The following is a 19,469-nucleotide window of genomic DNA, read 5'->3' as shown; positions in this document are numbered from 1 at the left end:
TAAAACCACGCTAAAACTAAACAAAACATCAATGTTCAAAACTTTCATTTTCAAAATTAGGTTCTATAAAAATGGAAACGGAAAAGGCTCCGAAAAAAAGGTGACAACCTTGGTTCTAATTTGGTTATTCCATGTGTAACCAATAGAAAACCAGAATTTGTAACACACCTTTATTCTGATTGGTCAAGTAGCCTTCAAATTGCAGTATTGCCAGACGGAAAGGAAAGGTAAAATTAAATGCATCATATGGTTGGGTCCTGAAATCAAAACATTCCTTTTCTTCTGCAGTCGTCATTGTTCGTGCTAAGTTCGTGCTCGCAATAATCGAGCTAATCGCGAACGAATGTAGATTGTAGACCTAGAATTTTTTTTATAAGTGCTCTCGTTCCACTTTTCACTATACAATAAGTTTCTTAGTTCAGGCTTTCGTCGTGTTGTGCGTTCAAAAAAAAGTGAAACAAAGGCTGTGGCTGTGGGTGCAAAGTGGTTGTTTAGTGAATATGATGTCACATTTAATAAATCCTTGAAAAATATGAGTGTTAGTGTCGAAGACGTGTCTAGTCCTTTATCGGAGGGCCAGAGCAGTATTTTCGTGGTAAATAATGACTGTGCGGAAGGAAAAAATGAGTCCGTCAATGCAGTTGAGGAAGGTCAGGAAAAGTCCGAGAAATCGGAAAATTCGGAGCCTTCGACACCAAAACCACATCCCATGGCTTTCACAATCGACTTTGGTGAGTCTAAGCAAGTCGACAACCGAAGACTTGAAGAGCTAGCGAAGAAATCCCAGGCTAGACATCAAAGAGTGTCGACGATGTCTGCTGGCCAATCAAAACCTAGTCCAATACAGTCTCAGCGGCCTCCACTAAGCGCTAAACTGCCTCGTAAAGCTCAAGGATACAACTCCGAAGGTTATTTTTCCTCCGACCAAGAAGATAGTGGTGTCTCCGTTAAGCTTCGCAGCAGTCCGTTAGCACAAAGCGTCGATAGATCCAATTTCACGAGCCCCATAGCAACTCAAAGACAGATAAAATCACCCGATGTGTTATCTAACCGTACCTCCAAAAGCCCTATAGTCGATAGCATAATGTCCAGAAGCGATTACACTCCACGACAAGCTCTCAATCTGCCACTAAAAAGCACCAGTTCCTATATCCAAAACGTCCATAGAACACCGAGTTACAGTAACTTAAACTGCCACAGACATGTCATGGCTGACATAATAGACCAGAGTCCTGAAGGGATCATGCTAACAGATATATCAAGTCCGGAGTTAGATATCCTCACCCCTGACAATGGTCTTTCTACACCGGAACTTTCTAAAAGTCCTTTACGAAAATCTAGAGCTTCTGAAACTCCAGATTTATTATTCAAGAAGTGTCCACCCAAATCAGAACCGTTATACATTGATGATGAAGATAACGAGTCCAATCATTCTTCAACTGGCACTTACACTATTGAATGTGACAATTATACAGAAGAACAGAAAGCTAGAATGAGTATAGATAGAGCGTTAGGTGTAGACTTGTATAACGAATCAGTTGAAGATACGTTAAAGAAACGTTGCAGTATAGAAAAGGAGCCTGATTTAATATTTGAGTATCCCAACACTCAACAGGTTATCACGAAAGAACCACGGAGAGATATATGCTTAAGAAACCCAATTATGATAAACAAGACTGCAGATTTACAGAAAGTATCAAAAGATAAGAATGTATTAGAGATATCGTGCTGTTACGAATCACCGAATGAAAGTGATCTGGCTTTGCAAACAACGAAACAGATTAAATCAACGAGAAGTTATTTAGAGAAAATAAAGAATAGAGTACGGACGATAACGGAAAAGACATTCTCTAAACCACACGATGAAAACGTTGACCTGGGAACGTTTACTTCAGTAACTACATCAGGTGTTCTAAGTTCGAAATTTCCGTTTAAAATTGAAATGCCTAGTCGCAGGCGCTGTAGTTTAACGAAATCAGATATCGACCAAACGGATTACGTACATAGGTTGTCACGAGAATCATCTGTTCCCGTTGCGTCAGACTATGTACATAGGTTATCAAGAGAGTCTTCCGTGCCTGTTTCGTTGCTTGGCAAAGGTGTTGAAGACGTTAAATTCGAGAGTACAGCATTAAAAAATGCTCAGAAAGCTTTAATAACAAATACAGAAGTATCCCCAGATCACGTAGTTGGTAAATTATCTTACTTGAGCTTAAATAGATGTAAGGGTGATAAGACGTGGATACAGGACTGGGCAGATAGTGTTAAGAAGTACAATAATAACTCGTTAGTCAAGGAAACAGATTTGAATTCAACGTTTTCTGTTGAGGACCGCCCACCCATCAGCCCGAGATTGATACCTACAAAACGTAAGTAACTATTCTAATTTTAATCTAAATATATAAAAGGAAATCGGCCTGCTCTATCAATGCACATCTCTAATTGCGTTTGCGTTCCGTTTGGTGCAGCCGCGCGCCATAAAACAAAATTGAATTGAATCAAAATTGAATTGAATGCACAGCTCAAACTACTGGACGGGCCGGGCTGAAATTGGGCATGCACATAGCTATTATGATGTAGACATTCACTAAAAAAGGGTTATTGAAAATTCAACCCCTAAGGGGTCAAAATAGGGGTTTGAAACTTGTGTAGTCCACGCGGACGAAGTCGCGAGCATAATATGCTAGTACACGATAAAAAGTAGCCTTTGTCAGGCCGTCCCTGGGATGTAACCTGTGTCTGTCAAAAATCTGTGATATCAGTAACTTATATCATGCCAAATTTCAGCCTAATCTGTCCGGTAGTTAGAACTGTTCAGTGCTGTTAATCAGTCAGTCAGTCAGCCATCTTTTCTTTTTATATACATACTAGATGATGCTCGCGACGTCGTCTGCGTGGAATTAGGTTTTTTAAAATCCAGTGGGAACTCTTTGATTTTCTGGGATAAAAAGTAGCCAGCAGTAGGTATACCCATGCAAAAAAATCACGTCAATCCGTTGCGACGTGATTGAAGGACAAACCAACAAACAAACACAATTTCGCGTTTGTAATAAGGGTAGGTACTGATAGGTAATCCCAAGAGATTTAAAAAACCTAAATCCACGCGGACCAAGGTGTGGACATCGTCTAGTCGTTATATAACTATATGAATGTCCGATTTCCGAATGCAGACTATTCAGGTATAAAAAGAAAAAGCTTTATAATATTATTAATATCTATTCAATCTCAAACAGGATGAACAAATCCTTGAACTTTTAACCACAAAACATGTCTCAATATGTACTCAGAATGTCAATAGATATGACATTGAGTGGCTTTGCATCACACCTTATATTATTTACCTCTGTTGTTTCATCATCATTATGATCACCGATCGGTTACCTACTGCTAAACAACAGAGCCTATGGAGTATGGGTCTCATAAGAAAGCTTGTGTCACTCAGCGAGAGAGCTATGCTTGGAGTTTCTCTATGTGATCAAATCAGAAATGAGGAGATCCGCAGGAGAACTAGAGTAACCGACATAGCTCAACGGGTTGCAAAGCTGAATGGACAGGGCACATAGTTCGTACAACCGATAGACATTGGGCTCCTAAGGTGGTGGAATGGCGACCTCGCACCGGAAGACGCAGCGTTGGAAGACCCCCATTAGGTGGACGGACGACATCAGACGAGTCGCAGGGAGCCGCTGGGAGCAGCCTGGGAATGTGCAGCAGAAAAAGCGTCGCAGAGGATTGAGGCAGCGCAAGACCATGGCATGTGGAAGTCCCTACAAGAGACCTATGTCCAGCTGTGGACTTGGATCGGTTGACGATGATGATGACGAATTTACATAGTAATTATAATAGTTATAATTGTTGTTACAGCCCGCAGCCCGCACGGCACGCCTACAAAGATACCCAGCCCAGTGGGGACTCTGTTACATCGCAGGACACCAGTAAGTGTACTTTTAAGTTTATTTTTTACTAGCTGGTGCCCGCGACTTCGTCCGCGTGGATTTTGGTTTTTAATAATCCCGTAGGAACTCTTTGTTTTTCCGGGATAAAAAGTAGCCTATGTGTTAATCCAGGGTATAATCTATCTCCATTCTATATTTCATCCAAATCCGTTCAGCCGTTTTTGCGTGATTGAGTAACAAACATCCACACATTCACATTTATAATATTACTAGCGACCCGCCCCGGCTTCGCATGGGTGCAACGTAGATACTAATTTGGTGTAATTGCCTCGGAAACTCTCAAATGAGATGATTTTTTTCCGACCTAATTCACATTACTTCAATTTCTCTAGGGATCTCTAATTTTAAGAGAATTGAACTATAGCTATAAACCTTTCTCTTGAATCACTCTATCTATTGGTGAAAACCGCATTAAAATCCGTTGCCAAGCGGCGCGGTGCACGCACACATCAGTGGAGATGTCCGGACCTGCTACAAGTTTAAAAGATCTACGCGTTCATACATACATACAGACGCGGGAAGCGACTTTATTTTATACTATGTAGAGATTAGGATATGACTGTACCAGAAGAAGGATAATTATTTTACATTTACATTTAAGTAGTTAAGTAATATTGTAATTTTTCTTTTAGATTTTTTGGTAAAAATACTTATAGTAGGTACATACTTAAAATTTGAATAATGTTGACTAAGTATAAAGATTTTTCCTAACGTAAAATTATTGACAAATCCTATTGCAATGTAAAGGATTATTTAAATTATACGAAAGCTTGGGAATAAGTTGCCTTAACAGCTTTGATAGTTTTAATAAGTTTAAATTATGTGAAGTGGTGATAATAAAAGAGAATACCCGGCTGAGTTTGTTGTGGGCCTCTTAGACCAGGGCGCGTTATAGAATAGAATAGAATGTTTTTTTTATTCATGTAAACTTTTTAAAAGTGCTTATGAATAGTCAGGTAGTTTTAATTTACCACTGGTTCGGAATGCCGTTCCTACCGAGAAGAACCAGCAAGAAACTCGGCGGTTGCTCTTTTTAATTTTTCAATTTACAATGTTATTATACTCAAATGGGACTGGGCAGGTCATGTGTGCCGTATGCCAGATGAGTTATGGGCAAAATCTGCTTCTTTTTGGACGCCCCAGAATCATCAACGCCAGCGTGGTCGGCCGAGACGACGTTGGCGTGATGAATTAGATAAATTTACAGTTACGTGGCCTGAAGAGGCACGAAATAGAAAATTGTGGAAGGATCGGAGGGAGGCCTTTGCCCAGACGTGGGACAGCACAGGCTGATTTAGATTAGATTAGATTAGATTATACCGTACTATACAAGCCATTGCAGCCCCGTGCGTTTGGAACTCTCCTAGCTTTAGTTTTAACTAGCTGATGCCCGCGACTTCGCTCGCGTGGTTCTTTGATATTCCGGGATAGCCTATGTCACTCTCCAGGTCTTTATCTATACCCATGCAAAAAATCACGTCAATCCGTTGCACCGTAGCAAACGTGATTGAGGGACAAACCAACAACCAAACACACTTTCGCATTCATAATAAGGGTACTGATTACACAACACATGCAGTAAGACGCCAGAAACTATCTATAAAAGGCTAGTGATTCACTCGGAAGGTATTCAGTTGGTTACTAACTCACGTTCCGTTACCAAAATCGCTCACGACTTCGACCATTGAATTCTATTTGTGACCTATAATTCTCTAAATTCAACCATATCATACAAAAGGCAAAGTGCCCAACAATTTTCTTCCTAAGATTCCTTGCGACAGATCAATCAATCAATCAATCAATCAATCGGCAATTCCTTCTAGAAAGGCAATATGCAACCAATCCGGGGCAAGGCTCTGATATTTTGATAGAGCCAAAACACACGGATAGATATAGACCAGCGGGGCGATTGTCTAAAACCTGCATCAATCATTATTACAATCTCAATTGTTCTGATTGGCTGAATTTGTGCGATTCTTGTTGTAACAATGAGCAACAATGCATTGTGGCCAATAGTGAGCGAGCATTAACCAATCAGAGATGATTGCGATCGTGACATTGTAGCTGTCAAACAACCGCGGTAGAGCCACAGTGGCCCTACCGCGGTTGTTTGACAGCTACAATGTCCCGATCGCAATCATCTCTGATTGGTTAATGCTCGCTCACTATTGGCCACAATGCATTGTTGCAACAAGAATCGCACAAATTAGCTATTATGACATATCCCATAGGCATCCGCTAAGAAAGGATTTTTGAAAATTTGTAACAATAGATAATTAGATACATTTCAAATATGGCGATGCTCTTTACATTGTATAAACCCTTAGTACTTGTAATTATAACTATTCTTATCTCCGCAAGAACAGGGTCACAGCTTCCTCTCAGATAGAATGCAGTTAGATCCATACTAATATTATAAATTCGAAAGTGTGTTTGTCTGTCTGTCTGTCTGCTAGCTTTTCACGGCTCATCCGTTAAACCAATTTTGATGAAATTTGGTATAGATAATAGAGATAGAATGCATCCCGGGGAAGGACATAGGCTACTTTTGATCCTGGAAAACGAAAGAGTTTCAAAACGTAAATCCACGCGGACGAAGTCGCGGGCATCATCTAGTACATAATAATTTATGATGAAGTAAAAAACTAATTATGCAAGCATTTTGTGTGTTTTATGTTTTAGAGTGGAACAGAGCAATCTCACTTTTACCACAGAATATATTATAATAGTACTCTTTTACTTGGACTAAGAGCCAGTGCGTGCTGGGCATTCGTTATTTTGTATAACTTAGGCGGGCAGTAACCCTGCAGTATCAGGATTGAGGAGTTAGATCCAGAATTTTTTATGGGACCACCACGGACACATCTTCTGGTGAAAAAAATATTTTGGAAATCGGTCCGAAAACCTCGAAAAAATCGGTGTAAATACATTTAAAAAAAAATCGGGCCGAATTGAGAACCACCTCGTTTTTGGAAGTCGATTAAAAAGCTGAAAGTTTCGCTGCCACCATGATCCAAACAAACACCCAAGCTAACGTTCCTTCCAGTGTTGGGGACAATACGACAATGAATAAAATAATTCATTCATTCATACGCAGAGAAACTGTCAGATTTTATAAAATAACGAAAGTCTGGCACGCGCTGGCTCTCTCTCTAACTGATATAATCATACGACTACCTAGTAAATACGTATCTAGGTACGTATGCAATGCAATATAGTATTTAACTTTTTAATCTAAGAATGCTAAATTAATGTAAAATTTAAGACATTTTATTACCTAATCTCCTTAATTTACGGTCTCATTCTTGCGGTAATTATTTAAACTAGAATAAAATAATTAAAATACTAAAAATTATTTAAGTAAAATATGTACAATCAGTACCCATATTATAAATGCGAAAGTGTGTTTGTTTGTTGGTTTGTTGGTTTGTCCTTCAATCACGTCGCAACAGAGAAACGGATCGACGTGATTTTTTGCATGGGTATAGTCAAAGACCTGGAGAGTGACATAGGCTACTTTTATCCCGGGAAATCAAGGAGTTCCCACGGGATTTTTAGAACCTAAATCCACGCGTATGAAGTCGCGGGCATCACTTGCAAGCACTCTCTAGCAAATTATTATATACTAGCTTCTGCCTGCGGCTTCGCCCGCGTAGCCTACAGGAAACAAATGGCATTTTTTTTTCAGAAACAAACATTATAACATCAGGTCGCGCACTCTGAACAGCACCGAATAACACATATAACCTTCCAACCCCCATTTCACTCCTTTAGTGGGTAATTTCCTCCTCCTAATTTTCTCATAGTCGTTTCTAAGCTGACACCTAACCTCAAGAAAAAACCTACTTTTCAAATTTCAAGTCAATTATAATATCAATAATTAAAACTTTCCCATACAAACTTTCATCCCCTATTTTACCACCCTTATGGGCAAATTTTCCAAAAATCCTGAAACACGTATTTCTTCATTTGTGACCGAAAACCCAAATACCAATTTTCATGCAAATAACTTGAAAAATGACCGACTTTCATACAAACTTTCATCCCCCATTTAACCAACTTAGGGGTGGAATTTCGAAAAATCCTTTCTTAGTGGATACCTACTCTTCACAAAGAATAGATCCTCCAAATTTCATGTCTTTAGGACCAGCGGTTTAGGCTGTGCGTTGATATCTATGTCAGTCAGCCAGTCAGGACTTTGAATTTTATATATTTATAGATCACTTGCTTTAACGGTGAAGGAAACATTGCGAGGAAACCTGTATGCCTGAGAGTTCTTTCCATAATCCATACTAATCTATATATATAAAAGGAAAAGGTGACTGACTGACTGGCTGACTGACTGAATGACTGACTGACTGACTGACTGATCTATCAACGCACAGCTCAAACTACTGGACGGATCGGGCTGAAATTTGGCATGCAGATAGCTATTATGACGTAGGCATCCGCTAAGAAAGGATTTTTGAAAATTCAACTCCTAAGGGGGTGAAATAGGGTTTTGAAATTTTGTAGTCCACGCGGACGAAGTCGCGAGCATAAGCTAGTGTTAATATAAACTAGCTGATGCCCGTGGCTTCGCCCGCGTGGATTTAGGTTTTTAAAAATCCCGTGGGAACTTTTGATTTTCCAGGACAAAAAGTAGTCTATCCGTGGTAGCCCGTCCCCGAGATGCAAGATATCTCAATACGGAATTTCGTAAAAACACTTAAACGCATGAATTATTAAAAATCCCGTGGCATCACTACGATTTAAGAATGCGATTCCTTACAGCATCAGGGGTGAGGAGTTGGGTCCTCGAGTTCAACGATAGTCTTCACTTGGTAGGTACCTCCAATATCAATTTATAACCGCAAGTCTAAATTCCATCAGTTTAGGTGGTCAGGTCCATCATCAGGATTGAGGAGTTAGAATCCAATATTTTATAGAACAACGTTGCAAAGGTTATCTATAGATTAAAAAAGAAACTACACGAATCGGTTCAGTAATCTCGGAGATTTTGGTGTACATTTGTACCAACCAATTTTGACGAGGTAGAAAAATACCATACCAGAAATTTTTATAGTATTTTTGATGGACATCATTTCCATACATAAAGTTGTTAAGCCTAGACGTAAAAGGTTAATAATAAACTCATCACGGTCGAGTGAACTCGTACAAGTAGCTCGACACCATTTAGTTAGCCGTAAAATCTTTTAATATAGATTTATGGTTCTTTTTACTGCCTATCTTGACTTTATTCGGTTCTCTATGGCTATGAATATGAATAAACACCTGTCGGTTGTTTTATAGTTTTTGTCGCATCTCCGTCCTAGTTGAGTTTATTATGATTATCACAAGGACATCGCGATAGTCACAATTCCTCCACGTTGACTATATGAATTTCAAAGCCTATTTTACCCCCTTAGGGGTTGAATTTTCAAAAATTCTTTTTTAGAGAATGTCTGCGTTATAATAGCTATCTGCATGCCAAACAGCCCGATCCGTCTAGTAGTTTGAGTTGTGCGTTGATAGATCAGTCACACCCGTATTCACAATCATTACTATGAAATCGCACAGTGTGCTCGAACGCATAGTGTGGATTCCACCAATCAGATTATCGTAAATTGACGTGACAAAATAATTTGAGTGGTGGAACCACACACTGTGCGTTCAAGCTCACTGTAAGGGTGAGATCTATAGAGCGCACTCTGACTTAGCTTAGACTTAAGACAGAGTTAAAACGAGACAGCGCTATATCTGTCAGATAAATCTGTCTCGTTTTAACTCAATCTTAAGACTGAGCAAAGTCAAAGTGCGCTCTATAGATCTCAGCCTGAGACCTCATAGTAATAATTGTGAATACGGGGGTCAGTCATTTTCTTTTATATATTTAGACTAGCTTTTGCCTGCGGCTTTGTTCGCATGATATAATTTATTGCCATCTCAACCTGTGGCGCACTATACATAGTATGGCCAGTTGATTTGCCAAATGCCAGTTTAGTTGCCGAAAACCCACATAACTCCGAAAATTAGAGGTGCGTGCCCGGGATCGAACCCACAACCTCCCGAATAGGAAGCGGACGTCTTAACTACTAGGCTATCACGGTTAACTTTGATTAGAAGAACCAACTCCAATCGGCGGTGTTCCCACTAGATTACAACATGGGGTTATTCAAGGGGCGGTCCAACAAATTCCTAAAAGGCTGGCAACGCATGGGCGGTTCCTCTGGTGCTGCAAATGTTCATGGGCGGCGGCAATCACTTAACTTCAGGTGACCCGCCTGCTCGTTTGCTCGCTATCTCTATTTAAAAACCCTTATTATGTGATGAGATGAGTCTTAAAAATAAAGATTCGCAAGTTAAGATGACTCGTAAGTCGTACCTCAACATGTGTGACAAATTACAATAAAATCGTAAAATCGCCAGCCGCCATACAATTTTTAACCTTATTACCCTGAAAATAGGGAAGACATTCCGTATACTGGTGTGACGATAATTTTAGTTAGCACCGTCATACTAAATGCTTGCCATTTAGTCCTTTAGTCTCATTTATAACTGACGACTAAAATTTTATCACAGCAGATTTTACTAAGAACCTGCAAGGATCTCAGCAGTTTGTTTTCAGAAATCACCGATGCAGACCTTTAAGGTTTTTTCAGGTAGGTGGCACTACTGAAAGCCACAAAGCAAAATAAGAAGAAGAAGAAGGTTTCTTCAAATGGATTAGTGAAATAAATGACATGGCGGCATTCACTTATATATTACTTCGTATGGACAGGGTTATTGAACAAACAAAATGGCACTGACTCAGTGGGACTTTAGCACCAACGCAACTTCAATGACGTCTGGATTTCAAACGGGTAGTTCTAAGAGGTGGCTCTGATTTATTTGGTTTCTAAACCGTGAAAAATTTTGTTCGCTTGTCCATATCTTGTCGTTTATATTGATTCATGACGGTGTGCCCGTATGCTAGATAACTTGTGGGCAAAATGTGCATCCCACTTCTGATCTTATAAATAACTAGCGACCCGCCCCGGTTTCGCATGGGTGCAATGTGGTGTCAGTGAGGAGTGATTCTTCCGACATTTTGTTCAAATATCGTCATATTTCAACAAATTAACACAAAATGATATTAAACTATACATATAAACCTTCCTCTTGAATCACTCTATCTACTGGTGAAAACCGCATTAAAATCCGTTGCGTAGTTTAAAATATCTACGCGTTCATACATGCATACATACATACAGACAGCGGCAAGCGACATTATTTTATACTATGTAGAGAAGCAAATATATAGCAATTTTGAATAATATAATCGTAGCAAGATATTGTAATTGTTGATATCTCGAGTTCCACCATCGATGAATTCCACAAATTAATGATGATTTGTTTTAATTGATGTTTCCATGGTAAACCCGATGACGATGACGACCAGCTTGTCTTGACTTTAACTTGGCGAGGAGGTTCTTCATCTAACCGCGAACACGGCTAGATGAAGAATAGAAACTAATATAGAATTTAGATAGATTAGTGAAATGTACCCATGTCTTAGACGCCGTCCTATTGTCATCGCTCGTGCGATGATGCGATGCGATTTCATCGTGCGATGAAATACAATATGAACGCATCGCATGATCGCGCGATCTTCAATAGGACATTCAGTAGAACACAGTATGTTTGAAGTGTTCAAAGTTTGAACGCCCCGTGCGTTCAAACATACGCGCGATCATTTTCGTCGGACGCACGCATCATCGCACGAGCGATGACAATAGGACGGCGCGCGCGACTCATACGATATTATGTCTGTTGGTATAAATTGAAGTAACTTTAATTGCGGCTAACTAGGAAGTGCTCCGGATTGATTTAGTGGTGTCAAATGACTGACGATTAATGCTTGCTGTAATGGCCGTGTATAAATATATCTTGTAATACAATGTAGACTCAAGATATTCTAGGAATACTTCATTTCATTTGACTCGCTCCAGCAATGTACGGGGCTGCAATGGCTTGTATAGTATGGTATAATAACATTGTAAATTTTAAAATTAAAATGAGCAACCGCCGAGTTTCTTGCTGGTTCTTCTCGGTAGGAAAGGCATTCCGAACCAGTGGTAGATGCATCCGACGGTTCGAAAGCACTTGTGCAAATTTACTTGAATAAAAAAGATTTATTATTATTATTATATTATAATCATAAATTCATAAAATTAATGATAAGTACCTGAAAATTTATTTTTTATATTTTTTCTTTTATTGAGTTTGATTGTTTAATATTCGAATAAGAATCAAACGACGTTTGTTCGGAAAGCGCTGGAGAGCGCGCTATGGTTCAAACATTAATTTAAATAAACCTCCATCAAAACGTTCATAATATGTAGAAATATAGGTACCTATTTCAAAACAAGTGTGATGTGGGTGTGTCATCTACGCCACTCGAGTCCGGGTGTCTCATCTACGCCACTCGAGTCCGGGTGTCTCATCTACGCCACTCGAGTCCGAGTGTTTCATCTACGCCACTCGAGTCCTACAAACATAAATTAAACAGCTTCCTCCCTACCCATATATAAGTATAATTGAATCATCTATAATAACTGGCCATAAATTATAAATAAAGTTAGTTTATCGTGGCATAAACAATCATAAGACGTGAACTATCTGGCGGAAGTCGTCCTGTAGAAGGGTGACCACGGGTTTGAGCTTTTATTTAAAAAAAACGAGCAAACAACAGGCGGGTGACCTGATGTTAAGTGGTTACCGTCGCCCATGAACATTTGCAGCACTAGAAGAACTGCCAATGAGTTGACGGCCTTTCATTAATTTATTGATGTGCCCCTGTACAGTGGGAAGATTATTTTAAATTCAGATACAAGTTAGCCCAATAACACCTGGTGGTAAGTGATGATGCATTCTAAGATGGAAGCCATAAACCCAGGCTCCTTTGGTTTCTACACCACGGCACCGCACTGGAACGCTAAATCGCTTGGCGGCACGGCTTTGCCAGTAGGGTGGTAACTAGCCACGGCCGAAGCCTCCCACCAGACCAGAAATTTAGAAATTATAAAATTCCAAACCCCTGCCAGGAATCGAACCCGGGACCTCTAACTAATTAGACCACAGTGCTTATTACTGCGCCTGAATTATGCATTACTGAATTATGGTAACCCTTCCCCCTAACCACCATGATGCGCGGGAGTCGGGGGCATTGCTCTTGTGACTCAACTTGTATTGTTCGGTACTTACCTACTTGTTTTTAAGAAATAAGAACTCGCTCTCAAATACAATATGGTAGGTGGGTACGGGCCAGTGTTTCCATGTACACGGTAATTACCGTAGATGCACCGTAATTCAGCCCTAATCTACCGTCAAGGTAATATGGCCATTACCTTGACCGTGTCACCGTAACACAAAATCACGTTAAAAATTCATAATATACTGCGTAATAGTAGTATTTCGTCCTTATTCAAGCAATTAGGAAGGAGTAAAATGTAAAACTAATGAGATTTAACAAAATATTAATATGAATAAATCCGTATATGAAAAAGATATTGCTATGCTAGGAGAGTCAGATTCAGAATAATATTAATAGCTAATTAAAAAGCTAATTCGTGACGTTTTTTCTTTTAAAAATGACACGATAATTTACACGGTATTCTTTTAGCTAATCCACCGTAATTTAATCTAGAAACACCGTAATTTTAACCCTTGAACACGGTAATTCTTGATTTACATATGGAAACACTGGTACGGGCGGTTCCACCACACACTATCGGAATCCGGTAAACGATTCGAGTTCGGATAATTTAAGTTCAGGATTTTTAATGACAGCAATTAAAGAGTATAATTATTGCAGACTAATAGGATTGACGCGCGCTAAATGCTTATTACTTTTTTGTAATTTGATCGATTTAATTAGTTTTTCAGTTTACGTCATTATTTTATACGAGTTTATAATAAAGTAATAAAAAAATTGGAGTCAAACACCCAATTCGCGAGATCACGAATCATTTGCCGAATCTTGATAATGGAGCCGAAACGGAAAAAAAAATCGAGACATTTTGTGGAATATCAAACGGTTTGGACATTTCATATCGATCAAAACAAAACGGCCGTGCCATTCCAATGGCGCCAAGCGATTTCTTAACATTCACCGGTTACCACTTACCATTAACATACGGTCACGTTACAGCTTAACGCGTTAACGTGCATGCCAGATACGGTTTGACAGTCATTACACGCAGAAATAAATTTTAAACTCTATTTCTTAAGGAGTAAAGTCAGTATTGCCTTAAAAATTGAGGGTAGATGACAAATTTATTCCATGGCGTGAAGCTTAATGCATATTGACTATTGTTCCCAGGTTGAAGAATGTTATATGTATGTTTCGGAGTAGAAGCTTATTTTTAATGAGTAGGTATTATGTATGGGACATGTCCGTGACTTACTTGTTTATTTATTTATTTTATTTATTAGGAACACACACAATACATTAATTTAACACAAACTACGACTCTTATAAACAAACACAGGCTGATAAATGTATCTATAAAATGTGTACACAGCATTTGCAAAATATCTTGACAAATAAAAAGAAACTTAACTAACTACTTAACTAAACAAATAACTAAGTTACTTAGGAGATGAACCCACCGTAAAATGATAAGAGCTTTTTTCTGAATGCAGTAGCTGAGTCATGAAATATGTCGATGCCAGGTATCTTTTTTGATATTTCGTTAAACTTAGCACATATACGCATAATTGGGGCTTGATTTCCTAGATGAGATTTGGTGAAAGGTATATGGAAGATTTTTGGGGATATACTTATAGATAATTAATATAAACTTGATAGATAAACTTTCAAATACCTAAGTTAGGTATATTACGTAATTACGTCATTATTATAGATTTATTATCTATACCCGAAATAACTACCGTTTAAGAAATAATGACCACCATGAAAGATGTAAGGTGAGAGGTTTTGGCATCGATGGGTTTTAGCGACTAGCATGGCTACGGAACCCTACCGTATGCGTGTTCTGACTTCTGACACGCGTTTGATCAGTTCTGAGGGTTCCGTACCCGAAGGGTGCCAACGGGACCCTAACATTCCGCTGTCCGTCCGTCCCGTTTGTCTGTCAGCGGGCTGTATCTCATGAACCGTAATAGGTAGAGAGTTGAAATTTTCACAGATTTTTTTTATTCTATTGCCGCTATAACAATAAATAATAAAAAATTTAAAATGAAAACAATTAAAAAGTGTTATTTTTTGTGCAATGGTACGGAACCCTTCGCGTGCGAATCCGACACGCACTTGACCAGTTGTCATCAAACGCGTATTGGTGTGGACGTAAATCCAGTTATGTGCTCATTTTGAGGCCAATGCCACTGATCTTAAAATATACTCTACCAATTTCAAAGAGCCGACGTTTTGGGTGTCGCCAATCTCTTTGAAAATTGAGTTTTCATTTTCAACTAATCAGGCATGTCTGATTGAGTTTTTTTAACCCCCGACGCAAGCAGAAGGTTGTTATTATCTTGGTTTTCTATATATAAAAATGAATCGCTGAATGTTTTGCTAAGCGCAAATCTCGAGAACAGCTGAACCGATTTCGCTAATTCTCTTTTTTATAATATTCCTTGAAGTACGAGGATGATTCTTACGGAGAGAAAAATTTAAAAAATTGCCTGAAAAAGACTAAACACTTTTCTATATTCCCATACAAAGATTCGTAATAATACTTAAAAGTCAATTTGAACTTTAATACCATACCATAAATTTTAAGTGTTAGTGGAGGGGTTCCGGGAAGGCAAAACAATTGAGTGACGTGTTAGGCGTTACGAAGTTCGCCGGGTCAACTAGTAATTAATACAATTAGTATTGTAGTATTATTGTTAGTAGTTGATAGTTTATGATTCCGTGGCGTCACCCGGTTCAGAGTACTATCTAAAAAACTGCGCTGTATGTTCTTGTCGATTACGAAAAAGCCTCCTGCAACCTCATTTGCTGTATTGGCACAATTTATAGTGTTTAAAATAATATTATGTAATATAATAATGCTATAGGTTCCTAGGCTCTTCCGCATAAGACCTAAGTACCTAGAGTACTAAAAGTACTGAGATGGACAAACGCTAGGTTTTATACCGGAAAATCAAAGAGTTTCCACGTTAAAACATCCACGCAGGCGAACTCGCGGGTATTATCTAGGTCTAGGAGCATAAAGCTCATGTAAAAAAATTGGCATTTGTAATACGGCTATTTGATAACAGTTATATAAAATGTCTGTTTATCTCACTGTTTCTAAAATGCAGGGTTGTTTGGTAGGGTTGTCGATGACGAAATAGGGCATTCACATTTCTTTTTCTTTTAATCTCATATTATCTCTAATATTATAAATGCGAAAGTGTGTCTGTCTGTCTGCTAGCTTTTCATCCGTTCAACCGATTTTGACGGAATTTGGTACAGATATAGCTTGTATCCCGGGGCTAATTTTTATCCCGGCAAATCAAAGAGTTCCCACGGGATTTTAAAAAATCTAAATCCACGCGGACGAAGTCGCGGGCATCATCTAGTAGTAATATAATTTAATGGTTAAATTATATAAGATTTTTTTTGGAATCGATCGTCGTCGACGATCAAAAAATTCATTTTTATATATACCTATATAGATTAAATTTTAGTCTATTGTCTAATCTACTGCACCTGCACTGCAGTAAATTGTTTGATTCATTTTTTGTTGTATTTATGATTGTCAGGACAAGCTTTCTATGAATTATTTTTTTGGAAAATCCACGGGAAAAGACAGTTCCCGCGGGACGCAGACAAAGTGGCGGGTCGGTAACAGAAAAATATGGGTGTAGTTTTTAATTTAACATCTTGACTGTATTTGTACCATAATAATTTATCTAGAAGACATTTATTTACTTTTTCTAGAAACAAGACAAAATAAAACAGGCGATTGGCAACCCTAGTTGTTACTGATGCCAAAACAATAAAATTAATTTGGAAGCACTCCAAAATAAGTAACAGACGTATGTGCACTATCGATTTTCCGTGTTCTGGAAATAGGTATCGATTCTTAGGCTGAAATCTTAGAGCGCACTTTGACCTTGCTCAGACTTAAGATTGAGTTAAAACGAGACAGACTTATGTGAGAGATATAAATAAAATAAATAAAATAAAACAGCCTTTATTATCTAATACTTTAATTTCAAATACAATTACATCTCATATTACATTATATTTTGATATATTACGGTACATATTATTATACTTTGGCTCATAAATTCTTAATACCTACTCAAAACAATTTCAATTCTTAAAATATATCATTTCATTCATTGTCATAATAAAATTAGTATTTAAAATCAGAATTTATGTTTTAATATTTAAGTCCCATTTGGTCATATTCACTCATGTATCAGTCGCCTCAATGGCGTAGGCCTCCCCCAAATCTCTCCAAAGCTCCCTGAGATATAGCTGTCTCGTTTTAACTCTGTCTTAAAGTCTGTCGCGAAGTCACGAGCTCGCTCTATAGATGTCACCCTTAAGTGTGCTGACATTCCCTCTACTTCAGTGGTAGGCATGACGTAACGGGTTCGATATGAGGTTTGATTGGTCATCATCAACCCATCGCAGATCCACTACTAAGCACGGTTTTCCTCTCAGAATGAGAAGGCCATACATAAGGCATAGTCTAAAACGCTGGCCATGTGCGGATTGGCAGACTTCACACACCTTTGAGAACATTATTGAGAACTCTCAGCTCTCTCTCTTGTGTACTTTGATCTCATAGAGAAACTCCATTAGCTCTCTCCATCGCCCGCTGAGTGACTCTGATCTTACTTAGTTAGCGACCATGTCTCGGATCCATGTATAGGATGGATGTCTAGATCGCTAGTACTAAATCTATACTAATATGCATCATCATCATCATCATCATCATCAACCAATAGACGTCCACTGCTGGACATAGGTCTCTTGTAGGGACCTCCACACGCCACGGTCTTGCGCCGCCTGGATCCAGCGGCTCCCTGCGACTCGTCTGATGTCGTCCGTCCACCTAGTGGGGAGTCTTCCAACGGTGCATCTTACTATAATACTAATATTATAAAGAGGTAATATTTGCAACTTTTTTGTAGGGGGTAATCTCTGGAACTACTGAACCGATTTTGAAAATTATTTCACTAGTAATAAATATTATGAAGTCAATATTTTTGCGCCTGTAGTCTGAGACAAATTGCTAATTGGTACAGAAACTATTTAAGTACAATAATGATGAAGAAGACATGTTGTGCCGACCCCACGTAGCGTGGGATAAGGTAAGGAAGAAGAAGAATGATCTATTCCAGCAACAAATGTGCAATATAACAGTTCAACAAAATGAACAATAAAAACTCTTTAGTGACGCAAATCAAATTCACTTTCACAATCTAAACTCTTATTAGATTCACTTTCTCAATCAAGTAAGGTATTCTATTCTTTTTTATACACAAAACTATAAGGTCTTAGACGGTTGTTTTAACCATAAATTCGTTTTACTGGATCGTACCATAAACTAACGCGTCTTTTATCTTCGATGGGAAGTCGTTATAGGCAAGCTGCTCTTTTGCTAAAGTACTGGACCACTGGGTCCATAAAATCCACCCAGGTAATGCTTGAGTGGATTTTCGGTCCAGATTATTGTCGGAATTATCTGCGCACCTCGCTGGAATGCGCTTCCCATCGCGTTTCAGCTAGCCCATTTTTGCTTATCCAGTACCCAAAGAGTATATAAACACTACACTACGTTCTACCAGTACCGTTGCGTGACGTCATTAACGCAGGTTCGCAGATGTTTCCGACGGGTTGTAACGAACCGCTGCGTCGTTCTATTTTTTGTTTATATTTCTTAAATCTTTTAATAGTAATAAATTTTATTTTTTATAGTTTTAAGGTACTATTCTGACAACAAAGAGAATAGATAGGGTTAAATCTCTTTCGTTTGAATACTGTCGCTTTTGCAAGAAATAGGTGTATTTCTTGCAAAAGCAAGAGGTGCGACAGGAGCAGGTTAGCTCGAGAGAAATTCTACGTATTTCAACGAGATGTCAGAACTTTTTGTTTTCGACAAGAGCGATATTAAAATACGATGTCTTGTCTTTAGCGTGTTATTTAATGGCTTGTAGTGTTTGTACCTACAACAGGTGGAAAGGTGTGGCCATAGCTGTTTCATTATGACGTCACTATTTATTATTGTCAATCTAAAATTAAACTCTAGTAGAATTAGGATAAGGTGCAAAGTCTATTGCATTACAAATAAATAGGAGCGTTCGAGCGAAGCTTCGCAATTTGAAAATGGAATTCGCCATTTGACATTTTAAATTGCGTTCAGGAACGCTATTATGAAAGCATAGACAATCGATTTATAGTGAAGAGGATAATAGAATAAATCATTTATTTATTAGTATCTTTGGCGTGAAGAGTTGTCTAAGTAAAATAATAATGTTTGTAAAATATTACTTCCGCGACTTCGTCCGCGTGTAATTAGGTTT

General features: G+C 38.5%; 1 protein-coding gene across 2 annotated transcripts in view; it reads left to right on the top strand.

Annotated features, from left to right (window-relative positions):
- Positions 1–269: 269 nt before the first annotated feature.
- LOC117994011 (uncharacterized) overlaps positions 270–19,469 on the top strand; it is a 49,382-nt gene continuing 30,182 nt past the window's right edge. The window contains exons 1-2 of one of the 2 annotated variants that reach the window (XR_004675295.2): positions 270–2,369; positions 3,865–3,935. Coding sequence is in view for 1 of the 2 variants with exons in the window: in XM_034981891.2 (XP_034837782.1) it covers positions 533–2,369; positions 3,865–3,935 (1,908 nt within the window). In the remaining variant the exon portion in view is untranslated. The remainder of the gene's footprint in view (positions 2,370–3,864; positions 3,936–19,469) is intronic. The other variant, XM_034981891.2, reaches the window with a different exon arrangement.

Source organism: Maniola hyperantus, chromosome 25, assembly GCF_902806685.2.
Source record: "Maniola hyperantus chromosome 25, iAphHyp1.2, whole genome shotgun sequence".
Lineage (NCBI taxonomy): Eukaryota > Metazoa > Arthropoda > Insecta > Lepidoptera > Nymphalidae > Maniola > Maniola hyperantus.
Note: the sequence above shows the minus strand (reverse complement) of the source record. Positions and strands in the feature narration are given on the sequence as shown.